The sequence below is a fragment of the Rhinolophus sinicus genome, chromosome 8, assembly GCF_057876585.1.
Source record: "Rhinolophus sinicus isolate RSI-liver-muscle chromosome 8, RSI-T2T, whole genome shotgun sequence".
NCBI classification, from domain to species: Eukaryota; Metazoa; Chordata; class Mammalia; order Chiroptera; family Rhinolophidae; genus Rhinolophus; species Rhinolophus sinicus.
In genome coordinates, this window is record NC_142508.1 from 16,186,328 (window position 1) to 16,209,755 (window position 23,428).

At 50.7% G+C, this 23,428-nt stretch overlaps 1 protein-coding gene across 2 annotated transcripts; it reads right to left on the reverse strand.

Moving 5' to 3' along the window:
- Positions 1-4,348: 4,348 nt before the first annotated feature.
- CPA5 (carboxypeptidase A5) lies at positions 4,349-22,976 on the reverse strand. Of its 2 annotated transcripts, XM_019750061.3 has the most exons (11): positions 22,671-22,976; positions 21,399-21,480; positions 20,217-20,351; positions 12,529-12,627; positions 11,213-11,314; positions 9,953-10,054; positions 9,491-9,601; positions 8,959-9,049; positions 5,497-5,696; positions 5,125-5,209; positions 4,349-4,645 (listed from the first exon to the last, which is right to left on the reverse strand). In XM_019750061.3, the coding sequence occupies exons 1-11, from the start codon at positions 22,784-22,786 to the stop codon at positions 4,458-4,460; spliced, it is 1,311 nt and encodes a 436-aa protein (XP_019605620.2). In that variant the 5' UTR covers positions 22,787-22,976; the 3' UTR covers positions 4,349-4,457. The 2 variants fall into 2 exon arrangements, with proteins under 2 accessions (XP_019605620.2, XP_074172272.1); XM_074316171.2 differs by lacking the exons at positions 20,217-20,351; positions 21,399-21,480; positions 22,671-22,976 and adding an exon at positions 18,020-18,111.
- Between the last annotated feature and the right edge of the window lie 452 nt (positions 22,977-23,428).

Below are 23,428 nucleotides of genomic sequence, written 5' to 3' on the forward strand. Positions count from 1 at the left end.
CTTTTATTTGATAAACGTAACCCCCCAGCCATCACCTCCGGTGGCTTACTGAGAGACCCCATCCATCGTAGGAGGAAGACCCTGGCTTTAGTCCCCTCTCAGCCATTAGGTTGATGTGGGACCTTCCGTTGGATGATCCAGAGACCCCAGTCTTTATAACTGCAAAATGAGGGGTTTGGATTAGAAGCATTTAAAGGACGCTTTTATCTGGAAAGTTCTATGGTTTTATGATTAAGTCAGTGTGGGGACAGAGTCCCAGAGACCAGATTCCAGGCTCTCGGCCTCGGCCTCACGTGGAAAGGTGCTGGCTCGGGTAGTAGATGGCCATCAGCTGTAACTAGTTAACCACTGGCGACTAACTGCCGTGGCTGAGCTAGCAAGTGCAGATTGCAGGTAGCAAGGGGTTGGTTGGTTGGTTGGTTGGTTGGCAGAGAAGCAGACGGCGGATTGCGGATTGTGTTGATCCTATTTCCTGGGTCTCCAACCCGGCCACCAGCGAGATTATAGTGGTATGAACACCCTATTCATGGCTCCGTTGTTCCTTTTTGACCTCCTCCTACCCTGCGTTCTTATGCGTGGAGAGGGACCTGAGTCCCTGCATGCCAGTCAGTCACTTGATAAACTAGAGTGAAGTAATGGATTTGGAACCCCCTTCAGATCCTCTCTCCCCTCAGACAAGCTGCAGCAGATTCTGCAGGCTGCCTTCGCAATATCGATTCTCCCCTTCCTCCTTACCAAGAGAGCTCCCAAGTGCCCGGCTATAACGTGATTTCCCAGCCTTCCTTGCAGCTGAGCATGGCCACCCGACACAATCCTCGCCAATAAGATACAAATTTAAGTCCATGGTTGGGCCAACTCAGCTGGCTCACATTTTTTGTGCCTTGCCTTTCCCGCCGGGAATTCAGTCAGTTGATGGAGATAGACGAGGGGTCCAAATGACGGCAGTGGCAAAACAGAACAAACCAGAGGAGCGTAGGTCCCCAATGCATCAAGGAGTCACCGAACTAGACTGGGACTGCCCACCTCAGACAACTTCTTATGTGACAAAAATAAAACCCCAATCTGGTTAAGCCACCATAAAGTGGGTTTCTGTCACATGCTAATCCTAGTCCTAATTTGTACTAGGCTGAGGAGGAGAAATGATCTTTCAACAAATATTGAGCACCTCCTGTGTGCATGACAGGAAACGAATGAGGATGAATAACCCAGACATGGCCCTTACCCTCACAGCTCTCAAACTAGTGGCCGAGACTAACAACAAATAAAGTCAATTGATTATTATCATTGCTATCAAGGAACTAAGGCTTTGGAAAAGAAAATCTACATCCAGTGGATGGGCCTAGAAGGGCTAGTGAGGAAATGATATGGAAGAGGAAAATTTAAGGAGTGGACCGTTTGAAGGGAGAAGAAAGAGTATTCCAGACAAGGAGTAGCTACACATGCAAAGGCCTCTAATGGGGAAGGAAGTGGGAGGAAGCTGGTGAGATTGGGGCTGATGAGCAAGGGATGGAAACAACACAAGAGAGGTAAGTAGGGCTGGCCACGCAGCACCCTGGGCTGGTTTTTATTTTCAGTCATTGATTTTTAAGGAGGATGGGTGTAACAAGGCACCCATCTGAAAAGCAGTTTCAGCCCCAATTTTTGTGGACCTGTTGACTGCGCAGAGATCTGGCCAATGTGGCTGTAAGAACAAGTTCCTGGCCCATCATCCTCAGGGGTTTGGGCACATGACGCAGGTTCACCTGAAGGTCAGTCCCAGGCTTGCCACTCAGTCGCTGCGTGCCCTTTAACCACTATCCTCTCTGAGACTCCTCATCTGAAAACAAGGACAGTAAGAGTCCTATGTCTTAGAGCTGTGAGTAGGCAATGTGTTGGACCCTATAACTCATTTAGAACCATGCCTGGCACATACTAAGTACGATTAGGTTGATGCAAACGTAATTGCAGGTTTTGCCTTTATGTTTAACCTTTTAAACTGCAATTACCTTTGCACCAACCTAGTAGACAAGATTTTATTATTTTCAGTGTCCCTGGGCACACACACACACACACACACACACACACACACACACCGGTCCAGATAATCCTGCCTCTAGGGCAATGCTTCTCCACCTTAGCATTAGCATCACCCAGGTCCCATCCCCAGAGATTCCGATTCCATAGGCCTGAGATGGCCTGAGAATCTGCATTTCCAATGAGCTCCCAGGTGATGCTGACGGTCTCACAGACCACACTGCTTTAGTCCAGGGCCAAGGCAGCCCTTTGGGAATATTTTGGAGAAGGATGATGGGCTTCTCATTATTGTAGCCGCCTTCAGCCCTAATGGACCATGGCAGAAGGTCCCAAAGCCCCAACTCCCCCTGAGAGACTCGAACATGTTCCTTCTGGGTGGCAGGAGAGCAGGGATCAGTGGTCCTCCGCCTTCAAGAGATCTCAGAACTCCTGAGGCAGATAGTAAAAACGCAGATTTGAGGGGTCCACCCCAGAGATTTTGTTTCAGCCTAGGGGTGGAACCCCAAAATCTTCACGTTAAATGACTCCCCATGGATTCTGCTGCAGGTGTGGCCACAAACCATACTTGGACAAATGGTAACATAGTGGTTTTGGAGTTAGACAAACCCAAGTTCAAAAGTACTTCTATAACTTTCCATCTATGTGGCATTGCCTAGCTTTTAAAACCTCTCCAAACTGCTTTCCTTATCTGAAGAATGAGCATATTAATACAAGTGATATCCTCCCCATGAGGATGAAATAAAAATATTGTGCAGAGGACCTAAAAGTTATAATCACAGGCTTTAGTGTGCAGAGGTATAATGTGCTTCATTTATCTATGGCTTATATTAACTTAACCCATAACCTCGTATTTCCGCTAATAGAAAAATTCAGCTTAGAAATTCTAGCTCACTCACACCACTTCCATCTTAAAAACAAAAAAACCTCAGTCTTCTTGGGGAAACTGCAGCCTGAATTGGGATTCTCTCCTCCTCTGTTGCTGGCTCTTCCCCAAGACGAATCGGGGTTCTTTAGGGGTTCATTACTCTGACTTCCTCAGGCCTGGTCCTGGGCATTGGCATCTCGTCAATGCCCACTGTGTCATCAGGGCCGCTAGCCGAATGACCCCCCGGCCTTGGCCTTCTTACCTCTATCTCCTCACCTGCAACCTTCTCATTTATTTGCTCAGAGTTCTCAACAGCTGTACCCAGCCATAAAGTTGCTTCTAAATCACCTGTCCAGACCCCTTACTCAGCCATTGTTCATCTGCTGCCAGGTACTATGTTGGGCATGGGCCTTACCTAGAGTTTTGATCACCACTGACCCCCTCCTTCCACTAACGGGTCCAACATGTGTGTTCTTGTACGAGTTGGATGGAAAGGGGAAACTTGTTCTTATTTCATCCTGTTTTTTTCCCCTGTCTGTGATTTGTAGTAAAACCCTGTATTCTGTAGCCTGCAGGGGCCAATTCACAGGTACCCACAATCCTTTTCTTTTACAGCAACAACAAACGGCTGGCCCTTGCAAATGAAAGTCTTGCTTTCTGCTTCAGACCCATTCAGTTCTCCAGTTGCCTTCTTGCTTCTTGGGGGTATCTGCCCTCCCTCTAGAGTATGGCAATTAGACCTACTATTATTGCTTCCGATGGTGGGGGAAGGCAGACAGTACAAGGAAGCTTGAGTATGATGGAAGACAGCTCATCTGCATCTCAAAACATTACCCCTTCCTCTCCCTTAGATAAAGTTCTCATTCAGCACATGGCCTGAACTAACTGCCAGTGCATGACAGCCATGATGACGATGGTGAAGAGGAGGAGAAAGATTCCTTCTCCCTGGATGTGTGGTGCTTTGCTGGCTTGGCTCTGACTGGCTCTGACTCTACTCCCAAGACCAGCAGAGCCTATGAGCGCGCCCAGGAAGAACAGGTCACAAACCAGCGAACTGTTCGCTTTCATTGATGGGATGAGTGGGATCTTCTGAGCGGGGGGCCCTCTGAAATGTGCCCCTGCACCCAACCCAGCAGGGGAAGTGAAGCAGGAAGAAGAGGAGGCTGATCTCTATGCTAACCTTTCCCTCAAAATGCCAGAAACGCCACCATTCCTTTAGGTCAAACATTGTCCCCTTGGGTCAAAAAATGTAAATACCACCAAGGGGACGATGCGTATATTGGTAGCTTCCAGGGGGTGTTACATGTTCTGGGCCCCGAGAACTCCACAAGAGGAGAAAAGGTAAGTCCTGTTGGCCCTTCATCCTCCTAAATACCTGGAGAGTGAAGTTAAGCTGCCCTGTCCCCTCCTCAGTGCTGAGCCCAAGGGGCCAGTGCAAAAGACCACCAAGCCTGTTCAAACTTACTTTTATTGTCTAAGGCAAGGGTGTAGGGGGTAGGGTACATAATTTGGGGTTTAGGAGGAGCCCCAGGCCTTGGGGAAGAGGACGAACCCTCCTGCTCTGCCCTTGGCCGTGTTGCTAATAGGGGTGATTCAGGGTGTGCTTCATGATGGTCTGAATGGCCATCCACATCTCCTGGGCCGTGGGGATGATCTCTGTGGCCGGCAGCAGGAAGCCATAGCGCCCGGTGTCCCGGAGCTCGAAGCTGAAGGCATACTTGATGCCGCTGTCATAGGCCCAGTCGACGGTGATCCCGCTGGCCACATCTGGGGACCAAAAGGGAAAGAAACGCCCCCCAAAGGAAGACCAGGTTGTGGCCACAAGGTACGGAGGTATCCTGAGTGGAAAGTGGGCCCTGGAGGCCAAACCCCATCCACCCCAGAACAGGCGAAGCTTCCTGACCCAGGACTCAACCTGGGCCCACCCAGCCCATTTTCTGCCCCGGCAAAAAGAAAGCTCTTTGAGGCCACCAGACTTAGGACCTTCCCCTTCCAGGAACATCCCAATAAGCCAGGCATTGGGAGCTGTGCATTAACTGATGCTGCAAAGAAACAGCTCCCTATTTCTGGGTACCACCATTCACCCTTGTATCCAAGCGTGCAAATCAGCTCTGGGCCAGCCCAGCTAGATCTATGGCACTGCCCTGTGGCCAATCAGGCCTGCCAGTCAACAAAGAGCCTGCACGTGCCCCACCCCAGGTGGACGTGTTGCCTGAAGCAGCAGCCAGGGGAAGGGACTCACTCACAGAGGGTGGTGCTGACGCTGCCATAAATGTACTTGATCCCATGGACCTTGTACAGGGCTTGCACTGCGTCCTTGGCGAGGTTGTACTGCAAGATGACATCCAGAGGATGAGAGGCCAGGGCTCCCCACACCCCACACCCTCACCGGCTGCTAAGGGCAGGAAGGTAGAAGTCCTGGAAGTTGAACGTGTAAATGGTTCTCATGAGAAGGAATCACAGCACCTCCAGCTTTGAACAGGATCACAGGTGAAAACAAGCTCCCCCTCCTCCCTACCATGGGGTTGATTGGTCCACATCCTTGTTTCTGAGTGAGGGCCTGAACCCTCCGGGAGTCTACTGGGTGCCTCCCCCAACCTCTAAGCAGCCAATCTCACCAACTCCTCCTGGTTTGAAACAGGCTCCAACAAGTGGCCATAAGGGTACATGAGCATCTGAGAGTAGCTATGGATGGAGATCAGAGCCTTGATGTTCCCATGGGCCGTGATGAAGTCCACAATGGCAGCCACCTCTGGCTCTGAGTGAGGATAAGGCCCCCGGTAAGTCTCTGAGCAGGGATTGTCGTTAGAACCATTTCCTGGAAGTAAAAGAAAAAAACACCCAAAGGGTTTGAATTCCTAGGCTTGGGAAAGACGGTGCTCACAAAATATCCATGTATTCCTTTACATTTCCCAGCCTCCGTTGCAGTTTGGTTGAGACCATGTGACTACTTCTGACCAATGAGAATGTGAGCAGTAATGGTATGTCACCTCTAGTTCAAGGCTGTTAAGAGCAAGCATGACTTCTCCACACTCTCTTCTGTCTGTGTGGTTGGAAGCAAAAAACTCTAGATGGAGGAAGCTACCATAGAGTTAGTCACCATTGGAAGAGAACTGCCAAGGACGGTCCCCTACCCACATTGGACTTCAGGTGCATGAAAAACAAACGTGTGTTGTGTTTAACCACTGAGATTTGGAGGAATATTTGTTACTGCTGCCTACCCTAGCTAATAATATCAGAAGGTTGTAGCCACACTACAACTCAACAACTCTGTGGCCCTGTAGGGAGCTCACTTGGCTTGTCCTTTGGTTGAGTCCTGACTGTGGTTCCATTAGAAAGGCGGGCCTGCCTCAGCAGTTGTCCCAGAATTATCTAGGTCTCCAACCCGAGCTTCCCCTATGAGCAGCAACTCCTTCAAGCTGACCCTTCTCTGCTGACCCTTCACCGCCCTGGGGAAGGCTTGGAGCAGTTGAATGCACAGACTTGGTGTCTACTCAAGCTTTGCCACAACCACTGCCCCAGAAGCATCATGGACCTGGGGGCCAGGAAAAAGAGACTAGATCCCCATAGTTGCCCAAGGCTGGTCTGGGAACCACAGATGCAATGAGCCTTTGAAAATTCTTCTTGGGGACCTGATTTGGGGGAGAGGGCAAAGAAAAACTGTTTCTATTTTTGTTCACAAATTTAATTTGTTCCCATCTCCTAGATTCTTTGCTCCCCATCTCTTTTATCCCCTTTCCCTCCTATTCTGCTTTCCTCCCCTCCTGAAGGGCCATGGCAGGGGGGACTGGGCTGGGCTGGTAAGATTTGTGGGTTAAGGACACATTTGGAAAGAGCCATCCCAGTTCTTCCTCTTGATCCTCCTCCCCCCAAAAATGCCTGCACACAAGCCTGGTCCAGGGGCCAGGGATTGCCCCAACTTCTGAAGCCTCCTGAGGAAGCCAGAGCACCTCTATCGACCCCCAGGGCAGTGGGCTGGCGGGAGAGCTGAGCGACTGGCCCAAGGACCAGTTTAGATGCTGCTCGAGGACTGTGGCAAACTGGCTCCTCCTCAAGGGTGCAGGTGAGGGCGGCGTGGGTGGGAGGGATGATGTACAGATTACTCATTACGCAGCAATGAAATTAAAGCAATAATAAAACCATAAACAAAATCTTCCTGCCTGAGTCACCAACCCAGACACACGCTATTTCTAGCCAGAGGCAATTCTGTCACCCGGGAGTACATATCCTCTTAGTCTGCAGGTCCTCACCTGGGGTAGGGACCCTGGTTAGAAGGGGATGTGCCTGCAGGGCGGTGTGGGGGGGGTGGCGTGGGGGGGTGAGGTGCAGCCCGAGTCTGGAGGCAGCCCAGCTAACAGTGGCCCTGATTGTTGTGTCTGCCGGGAGCTGCTGCACCTGCTACACTTGATGAATGACAAATAGCAACAGATGAGCTGAGCGGGGGAGGCTGAAAGCTTTGTCTGCGTTTGCAGCCCACGCATGGAAAGCAGTTCCCCTGCCAACGACCAGGTGGCTTTGCCCAAATATGGAGAAACACTTCAGGCCATTAGTTCTGGTTTGAGCTAAGCAGAATAAACTAATCTTCCCCTGACCAAATGGGAATTAGCTGCCTGCCTCTCTCTGACTTCACCAAGTCCTCTGAGCCTGCCTGTTTCACAACTACCTGCTAATGGATTCATTAGCTATTTATTTTTTCTTCTCTAAAAATGTAATTTGTAGCAAGGGGAAATCTCTGGAAGGACATGGTAAATTATTAAAAGCAGTAATCTTTGGGTAGTGGGATTATGGGAGCTTTTTGTCCCCTCTGGGCTTTTTTTTTTTTTTTTTCCATATATATACTTTTTTTTTTTTTTCACATTGTGTATATACTGATTTTTTTTCCTGTGGTGAAACCACAAAAGTTATTTTCTTTAAGAGGTGATTTATCTTTGTACTAGTCAGTCCATCTCAGCGTCTGCAGGTACTCATTTCGGCCTGTCTGGATGACCTCTTAGGACAAGTGTTTGGTCATTTAGAGGTGGAAATGCCTAATTTTACATGGCTGTGTTCCCTTACACAAGCAGTTACACACAGAGACCCAGAATCTTGAGAAACCCCCACACTCTGGGTTGGCGGGGGGTGCAGGGAGAGCTTTCTAGATGCTTCAGAGCTGTCCTTATTTTTCAATGAGAAAAGAGTCAAAGAAGTCAGATTTTCGAAGTGAGGGGCATCCAGCTCTGGAATGTTCTATGTCGTTGGTTTAGCCACCCATCTGTGAATCGACTTTTCAGCAGCAATGGCACTGTCATCTGTGGTGCCAAACCCTGATCCCCCAGTATAGTGTGGGTGGCACAGCTGGGGGCGGGAGGCTGTGCCCACGCAACCCTCCACTCTGGACACTGTCCTAGGTAGACCCAGCATCCTACCCATCACACTGCTGCCTCCCCAGGTCCACATACTCATCTCTGGGCTTTCTGGAGGCCTCAGTTTCCTCATCTAATCCCCATGCCCCTGACATGGTAAAGGAGAGAATCAGGAAGAACACCAAGGAACTTGGGGGGGAAGCTGCCCTCTCCTCCCTGGAATCACACAGCCCATCAGTCCAGGGTTTCAAAGGCATCAGGTCAAAACTGAAAACCAGGGTGAAGTCAGTGTTGATAAGGTTTGGCTTATTCTAGATTTGAACTATTGTCCTGGCCTCCCCAGAGGGCAAACTTCAGGTCACAACTCTCAGGAAGGGAGTTGGGAGGCATTTCGCTGTGGCATGCTCCCGTTAAGGAAGGACGGGAGGCATTGGAGGAGCACCATGATGTCTGGGTCTTCAACAAACGGCAAGGCCCCCTTGTGCCTCCTTAAGCCCTTCTCTGCCATAGTTAGTGAGCCCCCATGCAGGATGCGTATACATGTCACACACAGGGGTAACCTCTCCCCATACCCCATGGCCAGTCCTAGGCACGTGCTTGCCTGTCCCTGGCCATGAGTCACTTGCATGAGCCAACTATGACGTTGCCTCCCAAGTCAGGAGTCAAGATAATCTGTGCGGAGACATGCCAAGGACCACGTCCTCCTGCAGCCCTGCCCCCAGGCCCAGAGGGCCATACCTCCAAAGCCTGACCTCCAGTTCCGGTTAAGATCCACACCAATGCAGAAGACTCCGGGTCTGTTGCACTTGTTCTTCCGCCACAAGCGATTCTGAGACAGCCCAGGGCAGATAACGTCATTCATGGGGGCCCATTCTCAGGGGTGGGAGACCCTGACATCCTGGCCTAGGAAGGGGGGAGTCTGGTGGGACAGGGAGGAGCAAAGGGAAGGAATGGCTAGGGCAGGATGGGATGGGCATGCAACTGGGCCAAGACTACAGATCAGATTCTTTGTGGTTAAAGCCGGGGTGTGGGCAGAGGCCTGAGCACAGGCTGCCAACAGTGTGGCTTTCCCTGGGCAGCAGGAGTGAGGTCAGAGGGCACGAGCCACAGCTACAGTACCGAGCAGCCCACCTGCCCCAGTGAGACCCCGTGAAAGGATCCCCTGAAGAGCCAGCCCCCAGGGAACCTCAGCCCAGCTTCCTGAAGCCAAAACGACCTTTGCTCTCTCCTCCCCAAGCTGACCCGACCCCTCCTTCCCAGATGCCCTCACCATGCTGTGGGTAAAAGCAAACCCATCGGGGTTGGAGACAATCTCCACGAAGATGTCCATGGACTTCAGTATGTTGGTCAGGATGCGGTCTTTGCCATATTCATTGACAATCTGCAGGAAAGGACAGAGTGGGCACAGGGGGAGGCATGGGAGGCTGTGATGGGCTCTCATACAAGGTAGAGCAGGACATTTGCACAGCCAGGGACCACAGGCCGGTGTGGCATCAGGCCATCTGATCCATCCTTCAGGCAGAACCAAAGGCTCGGAGTTTACACAACCAGAAGGCAGGGGATAGGTGTGGGCTCTGTGCTGCCAAAGGCCAGCTGGCAGCTGTTCCTAAGGGCAGGAGGGTCGAGTGCACCCTGAGTTTAAAAAAACCAAGTATAATATTTCAAGTGGAGGTGCCCTTAAATAGTTGAGCAGCCGTGGCCCTTTGCCCCAGCCCCCACCACCCATGCTGACCTTCTTGGCAGTCCAGATGCCGGTGGCATGGGTAATCCACTCCCGGGAGTGAATTCCAGTGTCCATCCAGATGGCCGGGCGCTGAGAACCTCCAGTGCTGAACTGGGAAAAAGCACCAGCCCCAAGCACATGTGAACAAAGACACCTACAGGGTGTCCCTAGGCTGCCTGCTAGGAGGCCTTGGATGTGTCCTCACTGCCTGGCGGGGGGCTGTAGGTGCAGGTACCTGCACGTGAGCCCCTGAAGTGCACAGGTGTGGGGGCCCTGGCAATGGAGTGGTACCCCTGGAAAGCAAAGTGATCCAGCCAGAAGCACAGAACTTCCCAGCTTTGAAAGTAGCTTAGAAATGTGGAGTGCTTCTCAAACTTTAAAGGGTGCGAGAATCAGTCCCCCAGGGATCTTACTAAAATGCAGATTCTGACTCAGTAGGTCTGGGGAGGGGTCTGAGGCTGGGCATTTCAACCAAGCTCGTGGGGAAGCTGCTGCTGAGCGTGCACGGACCACACGGAGTAGCCAGGTCTCAGACATATTAAAGAGAGAACACAGCCCCTGGGGAAAATCGAAGCAAGGACAGGCGAAGTCAGGGCCCAAGTTCTGAGACCACTTGACCCTTCAGAAGAGTTCCCCAGGGCATTGCAGAGAGCAGCAGCGCCTGTCTTCTCTGGGCTGGACATTAAGTGCCCTGCGTGGTACACGCTCCTACATGCCCTTCAGGACACTTCCTAAGAATTGTTTTCTGGTGGGCTCGACATTCTTCTCTACCCTGCCTCCTCCGTGACCAAGGGCACGAATTTGCCAATTTGCTCCAACTCTGTTTCCAGTGGCCCCTGTGAAGGGCTGGGAGGTCTCCCCATAGACCCAGGCCTATCTTTGGGGCTGCCTGAGCCAGATGACCTCAGTTATTTGTAAATGAGGCCTCTATGTACCCCATTTAACCGATAAAGCGACTGAGAAAACAGGAAGAATGCTGACTCACCCATACTCACACCCCAAGTCCAGGGTGACAACTGCCACTCTGCCATTCCATCTTCTTAGCAACCCTCCCACCTACTTCCTGACCCAGCACATGCCATGTTAGTGCACTGTCACCTGTCCATACCTACAAGGGTGGGTCCCTGAATACCACAAACCCAAAGCTTATGGGTCACCTCAGGACAGAAATATACACAAACTCCCTCCCAGCCATGACCCCACATGAGCTCAATCTTATGTCAGACGCTCTCGCTGGAGAGTTTAGTGGTCAACAGTGCTAGCTTTTACCTTTAGGACAAGAATGGACCGATTTTCAAAGCTGTGGCCAATCTGAATTTTTGAGACAATATCCGAATGCTCAGTTACCAAGTTGTCCATCCAGCTATATATCTGAAAGGAACGAAGTTTACTAGACAGGCAGTTAAGCAAGGAGGAGGTGAACCCCAGGGTATCTCCAAATATTCTCCTTCCCCCATCCCATCCTTCTTAATGCTTTCCCACCTCGCTTGAGTATCTGAAAGAACCCAGATCAAAAGTGCAAGATGCCCTCCAGGCCTAAAGCAACGAGCTGTGGTTGGCGTGGATTCCCAGGCCTCACGCCACAGTGCAGGGCTAAGCCTTTGCCTGGAAGAACAGCATGTGCTGAGCCTACCCAGTGCCTAGATCAGCCTGCAAGACTCTCTCTGGTTGGATGTTCCTCTTGCTTCCGTTCTCTTGGCCCATTCAATCCACTTGACAGGCCTCAGACCTCACAGTGTTGTTTTTGGTCTTCTCTCCCCTTTTAGATTCTAAGCCACTTGAAGGCAGTGTTATTTATCTCTGACATCAATAAATACTGGCAGGTTAATTCATTCTCTTATTTTTTCAGTACATAGCACTGAATTAACAAATATATAAAAGAAAATGGTTTCCCTATCATAAGCCTTATGACATGAGAAGAGTGAAGATGATAATGACAGAGTGGACTCTACCAATAATGTCACATCCTTTACATGGAAACGGGGCCTGTCCTTGCGTTTCATTCTGAACTGGGCATCTCTAAGTTCTCCTTGCATATTTCCCTTTATAAACAACTCACAGGATGTCATGTCTGCCCTACCTGGCTGCAACAGTGATGATGAATTTTGTCCAACTGAAGGTCATTCTGTTTTTTCTACAAAATGGCCATCTAATGTCCCTGGTTACCTGCCCCTTCTACATTCCAGTACATACAGCTGGGGCCACTTACCCCCAGGAATGGTCATGGAGAGGTCAAGACCCCTGGATCCCTAGCCAGTGTGTTGGATATGAGATGCCTCTACCAGCTTCGTTCTGGCCACTGATGGATCCCTGCCTTTGTGTTCTGCCTGTAGCCCCATTTCATCACTCTGGTCCCGTACCTGCCATGGGCTGTACTGTTGAGCCACGGTCCCGTCTATCTGAATCCTGGCTTCTGGACCTCTGAAGCTGACGGTCAACCTAACAGACCTTCCCCCAATGTCTGCTCTGTACTCCCCACGTGTCAGTTCACGATCTCCCATAGAACCCAGAGTCCTTCCCTAGTCTGCACCTGCGTCTGGAGACCCTGAGGGCCCAAAGGGACAACAGAGACCACGCAGACCCACCTCCTCCAGGGTGTGGTAAGAGGAGTAACTGAAGCTACTTGTGCTGCGCTCCAGCCGGCGGGACTTCGCCATGGCTTCTCTCTCCTGATCCAGCAGCACCTAAGGGACAGGAGCGCACGTCGGAAGGAGAGAAGAGGGCTGGGCCAGGCCTGCCTCTTCCAAGCCCTGTGTGCACAAAGACGGCACGAACACAGGAGAACGAGCTACCAGGAGCCCGAGCTTCTCAAGAGGAGGAGATGCCGGGTTTCTGGGTGATTCTTCAGCTTGAGAAGCTAGCATTCATGCCATTTGCCAAATAAGCATAGGGCAGGGAGTCTGGAGAGCTGTGTTCTAAGTCTGCCACTGCCACTAACGTGCTGTGGAAACTTGGCCTTTGTTTCCTCGGCTTGAAAACTAAGCCAGCAGGACCTACCTGCCTTGCCCATCTCACAGGATAAAATGTAGTAATGGATTATGAAAGTGTTTCGGAAAAAGTGCTCATGGTCTACTGTCAACGTTGCTTTTGCCACTCGAGACACTCTGTTGAGTCAAGGCCCACAATGAGTCATGAATACTGACCAACCCCTGCCCGGGAGAACAGAGGGCGCCCAGACCCACCACATCTACCCTCCCCCCTGGAAGTGGCCTGGACAATTGTGTCCAAGCCACTTGGAAAGTCAGTCCAAATCATTCGGATTAAAGTGCCAACAGACATTCACTCACCATCTTAACTGCCCTTTAAGCACAAACATGGGTGAGCCAAAAGCAATGTCCCTGGGTGTCAATTTAGATTTGGCACTTACTCCTCACGTGGTACTTCCCGCTGATGGTAGAGAGGGCAGGATAGGGTCTGGGTTGGGTTGAGCTCCCACATCATCCTGGGACATTTTTCCCATCTTGGGACTCAGTGAGGTGGGCAGGTACCCTTCACCCTAAGCTCATATACACTTCCAATGAGCATCCAGGGCACTGACTATGCAGCATGGGGTGTACCTGGGCCCCTCTGCCACAAAAGGGTGCTGAGAAAACAGAAGACCCAAACCCCAAGTTGCCCTGGTTTGCAGCTCTCTGAGTCACAAGTCAGTCTTTGATGATGCCTTGCTTCAGGCCAGAGCCTTTTAATTTCCCAGGCATCTTTCTCTTCATTATGTCATTTGATCTGATCAGATGACCAGATGACAGGGCAGGAATTAACCATTCATGTTTTAGAGATTAGCAGATTAGAGAGGTGAAGGGACTTAATGGCAAAGTTAAGAAGGGACAGAGTTGAGATAAGAACCCAGATATCTTCGTGCTTAGCCTTGGGTTTCTTGAGGCTAGCTAGCTAGCTATTAAAATGAACAGGAATAACAAACAGACGTGTGTGCGCGTGTGTGTGTACACACACACACAGAGCAAACAAATGTTCAAAATGTTAACAGGTGAAAAGTCCATTTTACTATTTTCGCAATTAAATAGTGTTTTAAAATAATGGAAGAACAATACCCTAAGGACAGAACAAGACACTAAAATGCCAAAAAACATACCAAAATGCTAGCAATGCCTGTTAGGATCGAAGGATTACGATTTTAAACAATTGCTTTCTTTTCTCTGTTTCTACATTTTGGCAATGTCTTTCTACTGCTTCAGTAAGTAAAGTCTTCCAAATGAATAAATAATGCTAAAACTAAAACAAAAAGCCCTGGTGGCTAAAATACAGACGCAGCCATGGAGTCTTCAGTCCTGGGCCGGAAGCGAGCCCCTCCCCACCCCCATCTGCTGCAGACCAGGCAGCACACTCACCAGCTTGCTCAAGTTCACAGATTTAAAAATAGGACTGGCAATCCATGTTTGGGGCTCATTTCATTCTATTTGATTTTAATTTTTGAGCGCCGACTACACGCTAGGCAATTGTACCTGCAATGTTTTCTGGCTGAACTGGCTGGGCTGGGCTGTCCCACTGGACAGCACTGGGGTTGCTGGTTGATTTAGAGATGGCTGGGGGAGGCTTGATCCTTGCCGGCACAAAGCACCACCCTGGGAAGCTCTCACAAGAATGAAATTAAAGGGTCCATATGGCTAACTTCCTGGGGCGGGTGGGTGAAGGTGCAGAACAGGCAGGAGAAAGGAAGAAGAAGGGGAGAAGGCCCGGCTCTTCCCACACAGCCCAGGGACACCGCCAAGAAGCCAGCTCTCATAAGGCTGTCCTTTGCTCCACACAACAGCTTGGAGGCAAATGGGAAATCAGCACCACACTGCAAATATCTTTCCAAACACCCTCACAGGCTTGTGAATGGATATGACACTGGCTTACAGATTGGGAATGCTCAGCTCTCACAGCTGGGCCCTAACTCCAGGAACATTAATCTACCCTGGCCTGAAAAAGACACAGATGTTTGCTCCCTTCACAGGTCTGAAGGAAGGGGGTGGGAGAACTAAGAATGCAGTCTTGCCACAGGCTGAAGAATGCCTAATTACAGCCCTGTCAGGCTTCTCAGAGAGGAAAAAAAAGAAAACCCTCAGAAGTAAGCCATTTGCCTCTCTGGAAGCCATAACCTGACAGGAAAGCAATACCTGGGTGTAAATTAATTTATGACAGGGGTGAGGAAGGATGGGGGCATTAAGCAAAGAATAGCACCTCCAGGAAGGGGGAAGGGAAGAGACCGAGGGCCCCAAAAGGAGAAGTTGACACCTGAAGGGAATTGACACTGGGCAGCTGAACTCCAACCACAGACATAAAATGGACACAGCTCATAGGAACTGTGACAGAGCATATCTCCTGAGCCCCACTCACATCTCCTCGTATATCCCTGGCCTTCTTTTCCGGGCCCAATGTTTGCAACTATATGGCAGTTGCACGGCTGGTGGCAACTCTAGTCCATGCCTACAGGGGGGTTGGGAGGTAGCTGCAGATCTGGGGGTGTTAGAATGAACCCCGTGAGACGTCAAGGCTGACCTGCGGCTTCACTGCCCAAAAGGCGAAATCAAAACACCACACAAATAACAATGACAACCTCTGAGGAGGCAGATGGCACAAGAGCAGAGAGTGTCGGGCCTAGAGCCAGACTGTGTCTGATGAAATCCTGACACTGTCACTAACTTGGGCAAATTACTCATGTCTCTGTGCCTCAGTTTACTAAATTACTCATTTCTCTGTGTCTTGGGGATCGTGTCATCACATACTTGAGCACATACTTCAAAGTGTTCTCGTGTGGCTGAGACGGGTTAATACACGTAAAATGCTTGGAATGACATGTAAAATGCTAAGCACGTCGCCTGGCATATAGTGAATACTAGCTATGATGATGATGATGATGATGGTGACAGTGGCAGTGAGAGGGCAACAATAGTCACACCTGGGGTGACTCCAGGACTCTAGGATGGAACAATCATGGGAAGGCATGACCAGGCCATCTGGATTCCTCCAGAGGGAAGTGGTGTGTGTAGGACTTGGGATGGCAGAGTGCCCTCACTGATGGTCACTTGGTGAGTCAGTCAGCACCTGCTCTTCCCAAGGACCAACAGAGGGGCCAGTCCTTCTTCTGTCCCTGCCCCCTTGGTGCAGCCACACTCTGCCTCTCCCTCAGGGCCCTGTCCATGATGGCTTCCTCCTTCTGTTGCCTTTTCCTGCACTCATACCTACCTTTCCTCCTCTTCTCTAGAGCTGCCTCCCACCCCCACCCCAGCCAGACAAGCGTTTGTTGAGCACACACTGGCCACTAAGCATATGGCAGCCAGCTAAACAAAACTGCCTGTCCTCATGGAGCTTACAGTCTGGTAGGGGAGACAAGAAACAACATAAGGAAATCACATAGGCTATTAGAAGGCGGTAAGTGCCAAAGAGAAAAGTGATGCAGCCCAAAGAGGAAGGGAATTGGGGGAGGAGGGAGAAGAGTACAATTTAAAATAAGGTGAAAAGGTGACATGTGAATAAGGTTTTGAAAGCAGTGAAGAAGCCACGCAGATATCTGCAGAAATAACATTCCCGTTATAAGGACCAGCACATGCAAAGGCCTGAGGTATGAATCTAGTCAAGGGCCCTGAAGCAGGAATGGGTTAGGCAAGTTTGAGGCACATCAAGGAGGTCCAAGCGTCTGAAGCAGAGTGAGCAAGGGGACACTAGTCAGTGACATGGGGTGGGACGTAGATCATGTAGAGCCTTATAGCCATTTGGAGGACTTTTGGCTTTTACTCCCAGAGAGTCGGGAAGTCATTGGTGGTTTTAAGCACAAGAATGACATAATCAGACTTGCATATTTTTAAAGGACCCTCTGGTTGCTATTTTGAGAGAAGGCAATTGGGAGGTAAGGGTGGAATCAAGGAGAGCAGTTAGAAAACTACTGGAATAATCCAGGTGGGGGCTGCTGGAGTTTTAGCCCAGGTGGTAACAGAGGATATGGTAAGATATAATTTTGGTTGGGATGTGCTGATGGGTTGGATGTGGGATGTGAGAAAGGAGTCAAAGGTGATGCCAGGTTTCTTGCCTGAGGGACCGGAAGAATGGCACGGCCATTTCCTGAGATGGGGAAGGCCAGGGAAGAAGTGGGACGGGGGTCCTGTGAGGTTTGAGATGCCCATTAGACACCTCGTAGGCAGTCAGGTATATGAGTCTGGAGTTCAGGTCGAATATATGAGTCGGGCTGGAGCTATAAATACGGGAGTATTCGGGGCATTGAAGGTATTCAACGCCATGATCCTGGATGAGGGGGCAGAGGAGAGGTCAAAGGACAGAGCTGAGAAACAGGAAAACAGCATGCAAAGGAGAAGCCAGTAAGAAGGAATAGCCCAGAAGATTTCTAGGTTTGCTCTACAGGGAAGTGGAGAAATGGGGTGATAGCTGTAGGTGGGGGGAAGGGATCAAGAGAGGATTTTTTTTTAAGATGAGAGAAATAATTCTATATTTGTATGCTAATGGGAGTGATTCAGTAGAGAGGGGGAAAATTGGCGAAGCAATATTTACACTAAATTGTATTCTGCTCTAGCTGCTGGGAGCATGGGTGATTTTTGTTTTCTCCTTTGTGCTTTCCCCCTATTTTCCAAATTACCTAACATGAATATTTATTAATTTTGTAATCAGAAAAAAAAAAACATTAAAATCCACAGAGCTGATTGCTCAAGTGAAGCTTTTCCACAGTGACTCATCCTAGGGAAAGCTGAAAAAAAAAAGAAAAAGAAAAGAAAAAAAACCAAAGGGCTTAAAAGAACGAGGAGGTAAAGAAAAATGAAATGCAAATAGCGCTCACTCAGAACCTGATCATTTCTTGCCTGGCCCACTGCAATTTCCTCACCACCTTCCTGCCCGTCCGTTTCTCTGGCTCCCATCAACATGGTCAGGGTCACAGGGATTTTTCTTAAATGCAAATCTGATCAGTCGGACATGGCCCTTAGCTCCTCCGTGGTTTGGGGGATACAATCTCGCCCTCTTCACCAGGCAGAGGATGCCCTTTGTGATCTGGATTGTTCTCATCGCCAATCGGGGGCCCCCTTCCCCTCCCAGTCCCCCTCCTGGGCTCTTCAGCCACACCGTAATTACCCGCCTTTTCAGAGCGACTTGCCGGGCCTCTTGTCCTCGCTCCCATAGCAACCTGCTCCTCTCCATCAGTGCACTCATCCACTCCTTTGTCATCACTGATTTACTCCCTCTGCCCCCCGCCCCTATGACACGCCAGCTCCCCTGGATACAGGGACCGGATTTCTTATCTTTGCATTTCCAGCCCCTTGCCCAGCACACAGTAGGCATCTCTGTATCTGTGGGTAGAACGAATGAGCGAAGGAGCCTACCTCTTCTATCTCAAGCGTCCCTCTGATCATGGGGGTGGGGGGGCGGGGTGGGGGGGGCTTCACTCCTCAAAACTCTCCAGTGCCTCTGGCCAAAATGAAAGCCACATCAAGGCTTTTTACGCCCCTCAGCCTAGGGCTATGGAGCAAACACACCCTCTTCGTCCTTTCCTTCTCACATCCACTGATTCAACTAACATTTATGAAGCTCCAGCTAAGTGGCAGGTCCTATAGTAGGCGCAGGAGTATAAAGATGAATAAGGGACATGGTCCTGGACCTTGAGGGACTCAAAGGAAGGGGCTTTGGAGACAAAGACCAGCACATATTAATATGGGCCCTCCCTGGGCATGCTCTTCCGGAACTTGCCACTAGAGCAATTCAGCAGATAGTTGTTAAGGGCACACCACGCAGGTGACACTATGCCAAAAACAGGTTGAGAAGATCCAGAAGACAGGGAGAAATCAGGCCTATGCATCAATAGCTAAAACATAAGCCTGGAGCCAACAACCTGCACGGTGCAAAGCCCTTCCTCTCCTGTTAGCACCTCTGAGCTTTCCTCCTCCTGGACACCTTCCCCCATCATCACCACAAATCAACTCAATACAGCAGTCTCCCCCCTCCCCCCTCCCCCCAGCTCCCTCTAAGCCAAAAATCTGATCTCAAGTCTGACAATCAAAGCTTGATGTGTTGCAGAAAGTGCGAGTTAATGAAAATCCTGCCCGGATGGGTTGGGACCCAGAGTCCGGGGCATTTTACGGAGAGGGAATAAAAAGCCCCCCCCCCCCACCTCCAGGGATTCCAAAAGTGGGGACCCCGGAAAAGGGCAGGCAGATGAGAATGAGGACTACTAGCTCCAGAGGAGCCAGTGAGGAGGCTTGGAGGGGCCTCGGGGGCCATTCCTGATGTGCGGAAATCAACAGAAACATTGTAGAGCCCTCTTCGTATCTGTTTGCCAAATGCTGCAGGGTTTCCAGGGGGGAGCGGGAGCAGGGAAATGCAAACTTCGAAATGCAGGCATGGGCTCCAATGAGAACTGAGTGCTATTCTTTTGATGTGGTGGCCTCTCTCGTCTGTGGGAGTTTCCCCATTTTTGTTTGTGGGGATTTAATTAGAGAAATAGCCCACCCCCACATGTTGAGCGGGAAACAGATGTGCCTGATGAGGATAAAGGTCTTTGAATGGACCTGAGTGCCCCAGCCCTGTGCTTGCATGGGAAAGGAATGCTGCCTAATGCGTTTATCCCTTGGCATGTGGTGTCAAGTGTGTGCGCTCCGGGAGACTCTGTTCCCACCCTCCCAGCCCTGAGAAGAGATTAGCTGTAGCACAACGAGGTCGGGAATGAATCTCTGAGGATACAATTCCACAGGTACACAGCAGCCATCGGCAGAGGGGTGCAGCAGGAGGCCTAACCAACGAGTGATGCTCCCCCAAAATATCGCTGAAGGAAGGAGGCTCCTTGCTATATCCTTGAAGACAGAATAATTGAAATAGGATTTCATAGTGTTCAGAAAAGACGCTGTAAGGAGCAGCAACAAGTGGGGGTGGGGAGATTGGGGTGCCCAGGATGAAGTCTCCCTTCGCCCTACCAAGGGGTGTTCCTCTGGGAGAATCCTGCCTGGGAGAGGTGCCTAGTAGGAGAGGCCTGTGGTGAAGGTGGGGGCAGGGGACAGGCAGGTCTGCAGCAGGGCTGCACTGGCTCCTCTGGAATGAAGAAATTCTCTGGTATTGGATAGCTGACACACAACAGGGAGAGCAGGGAGCTGTCAGAAATGCAAAGGGAGCCCTCCAGAGCTGCCTCCCCCACGGGGCCTGAAAAAAAAAAAGGCCGGAGCTATTTCCTGTTTCCGTTGTCCACTTTTAGCTCTGGATGTTTTTCCTCCATGTTGGGCCCCAACCAGAAAGGCATGTGGAAGGTGAGCCCCCAGCTGCAGGGCTGGGGACGGGGCCTCACCTGGATGTCCTTAATCATGATTCTGTAAGCAAGACCGTGAGCCTCCAGGTAAGCTTTGACATCTTTCAGTTCAGAGAAAGGAACTCTCATGTCCACGGGAAGGCTGGGTCTGGCGGGGCCACGCCAGAAGTCCACCTTGCTCACAAAAGAAAGAAAAATAGGCAGGTTTATCGTCGGTCCTTGCACACAGTCCTGGGGGCACCCTGGAGAACCAGGGGATCTTCTCTTATACAGATCAAAGGGCCCCAGTGCCACCGTGAAAACCCTAAGGCCCAGGAGAAAGACTGGCACACACAAACAAAATCCCCAAGTCACTGAGTTTCTGTCCCTAATTTCAAGCATCTTCATCTCACAGCCTCACTCACACATTGCAACTTCGCTCAGATCCAAAGAGCCATAAACCATTGCTAAAGGTGACAGATCAACATCTGGAACATTAACGGGGACAAAGAACCCTGGTCAGAAGAGAAAGATGTCACTGCCCCCAAACCTGGAGAGTCAGGAAAGGCCTAGCCTGGATCCCCAGGTCATCTGAACGCTACATCTGGTTTTCAACTTATAAAATGGAGAGAACTTTTATAAGGTGTGATGAGCCCTGGTTGATAGGGGCACTTGTACAAATCAGAACAAGGACTTTGGGCCACATCCAGATATATCTGGTTGTTTCAAAGGCCCTCAAACAAAACCCAATTATTAATAGTTGAAACAAAGGTTTTCCATTGTGGAATACTTGCAGAAGACAAATGTTCTCGGAAACAAATGTTCAGGCTGACAGGGACGAGCCCACATAAAACACAGGTTTGCCAAGCGAAGCCCTTTGAATTGACAAACAGATGTGCCCAGTCTGCGTGCTGCATGGCACCCTACCCAGAGACATATGTACCCCCTATGTGGCTTCAGGACATTCCGGCTGTTTTCAGAGCAGCCCCTGACAGAGTCTGCTCAGCAGCCCCCCAACCCAGGACACAGGGTAAAGCCAACGAGAGCCACCCAACCTTCTGGCCAAGTGTTCCCAACCTTTCCTGAAGAGGAGCCACAGTTGGTTTTTCCACAATGCTGTGATCTTTGGCAGAGCCATCGGTGGGCAGGTTTGGGTGGGGGGTAACAAGACAGGGAGCCAAAGGAGCAAACCATGAGAGGGAGGGAGGTGGGATCGTGTTCCAAGCCCCGAGAGATCCTCACCTTCTGGGGCTTCAGGCCCTCCAGGTCCCTGAGAAGTGAAAGCTGCTTCTCATTTTTAGCCAGGATTCGAAGAACCTGGTGTCTGGAAAGACACAGGGAGGGGCAGAAGGAGCTGCTGAGAGGGATTCCTTGGAAGGCTGTGCTGCTTGCAGGAGGCAGCATGGGGAGGAGACCCTGCCACAGGGACCTGGCACGATGGCTGGGAGGCACTTTGTCACCGGGAGGTGGAAGGACTCCCAAGCAGAAGAACTCGTAGCTCTGGAAAGCACTCAAGTCCTTCCGCCCAGGACCAGAATCCCTCCAGCCCCAAGGACAGACCACCCAGGAGACTAAATAAAACCTGTCAGTGCTACTGACGAACCAAATGTTCATCAGGGGAAGAAAGATGGGGAAGGAATGTGAGTGACGGAGGAGCATGCGAGAACAAGAGGAATGAAGGGGAGAAAGGCACAGACCTGGGGTGATAGGGACCGGTGGTGGCCCCAAGGACTCTTCATACATGGGTCCCAAGGCCAAGGTCTGTCCAAACCCCATGCCCCCACCTGCCTTCTCCCAAGAGCTTGAGGACATAGAAGGGAGATCAGCCTCACTCTGCCTTCCAGAAGCTGAGCTCCTTCCTGGGAATGAGAGATGGTGTAACTGAACATCCTGCAGTGTGACCTCTGGGGTCTGATGGCCGGGATGGCGTTGGCTCCCTCCAAGACCGGCTCTGAGACCGTCACAGTGAACCCACTCTCTAAGCTTGTGTCCCCTCTTCTCTACTATGGAGCTGCTACAGAATATCTACCCTATGGGACCTTTGGGACACTGAGAAATCATGTCCACAGGTGGCCTGGTGTATAATACTGGGGCTTGTTGCCGTTAGAAGGAAGAAAATGTCGTGTCAATCTATGGCAGTGTGCATAGTATTTTGGGGGTTACTAACTCCTTTCAGTATCTGAGGAAAGCTATGAATCCTTGCCCCAGAAAAAAGTACATATACAAAAAATTTTACATATGATTTCAGAGAATTCTTAGAGCCCTAACACTTACCACCGACCCCAGATGAAGATCTCTAGGTTTGGGGAAGGTGAGTCATACAGCTGTATGTCCTGTCCTGCCCTTGAGCACAAGAGTGGGGAGGTTATGGAGCTGGGAGTGGGTTCAGGATGGAAACGGAAGTCCTGACTCTGCTCCCTGATCAGGTCCCAGCAGGACAGTGACCTCCCCATTGGGACACCCCGATCCCCTAGCTCCCAACAGTCCTCCCTCTTTCTATGGAGCAGCACTCACCCTGTGAAATTCATTTGGCCCAAAGCTGCTGCCAGGATAAAGCTGCAGACCAGGAGCATCCGCCTGTCCACAGGGGACAGCCCAGGGCCCATGCCTCCTCCAGGGGCGCCCTGCATGCTTCTTCCTCCAGGAGAGCTTCAGGGGCTTTCCTCACCCACGGGCATGGCCCAGGTCTCAGGACAGCACAGCACCTAAAGGCCGGCAGGCCCAGCCTGAGAATGGGCTTGTTAGGCTCTCTCCAGGGAGACCCAGCCTGTGGCTCCCACACGCTGGGCTTTGGGAGAGCCAGGGTCACCCCTCCCCCACTTCTAGGCAAATCATCTTCTGGTCAGGGGAGAGGAAAGAGGGAAAGAGGAAGACAAAGCCCATAGCTTTCTGTCCTCCCTGGAGTTTTGCTGGGCCCGCTTCTTGTGAACACCAAATCCTGCATCTCCGGAGAAAGATGAGAGCAGCTAGAGGCCCAAGGAAACTACACTTTTCCTCCCTCCTCATTTAATTCTTTCCTTTTTGCCATCCTTCTCCTTCCCTATCTACTCACACTTTCCCTGGGGTAGGGGTGGGGGTTTAGAGAAAGAATTGGGTGCTCGCTTCCTCTCTAAAATATCTGAGACCTAATCTCGCTAACTCTCAGTTTACCCATCAGTCAAATGGGGTTAATAACACCTCATCTCCCTACCTCACAAGGTTTGGGGGCGGGGGGGGTATTAGATGAGACAACTTTGGTAACTTGGCTCGGCAAAGCCTGCAAAGTGTAATGT

What these genes read in the sequence shown, in the direction of transcription:
- CPA5 (XM_019750061.3), bottom strand. Translation starts at nt 22,786, where the DNA reads ATGCAGGGCGCCCCTGGAGGAGGCATGGGCCCTGGGCTGTCCCCTGTG. An exon ending in GCATCTGGACTGCCAAGAAG is followed by an intron (nt 9,602 to 9,952) that starts GTCAGCATGGGT and finishes CCTTTCCTGCAG; the next exon opens with ATTGTCAATGAATATGGCAA. An exon ending in CTGGAGGTCAGGCTTTGGAG is followed by an intron (nt 5,697 to 8,958) that starts GTATGGCCCTCT and finishes TTTTACTTCCAG; the next exon opens with GAAATGGTTCTAACGACAAT.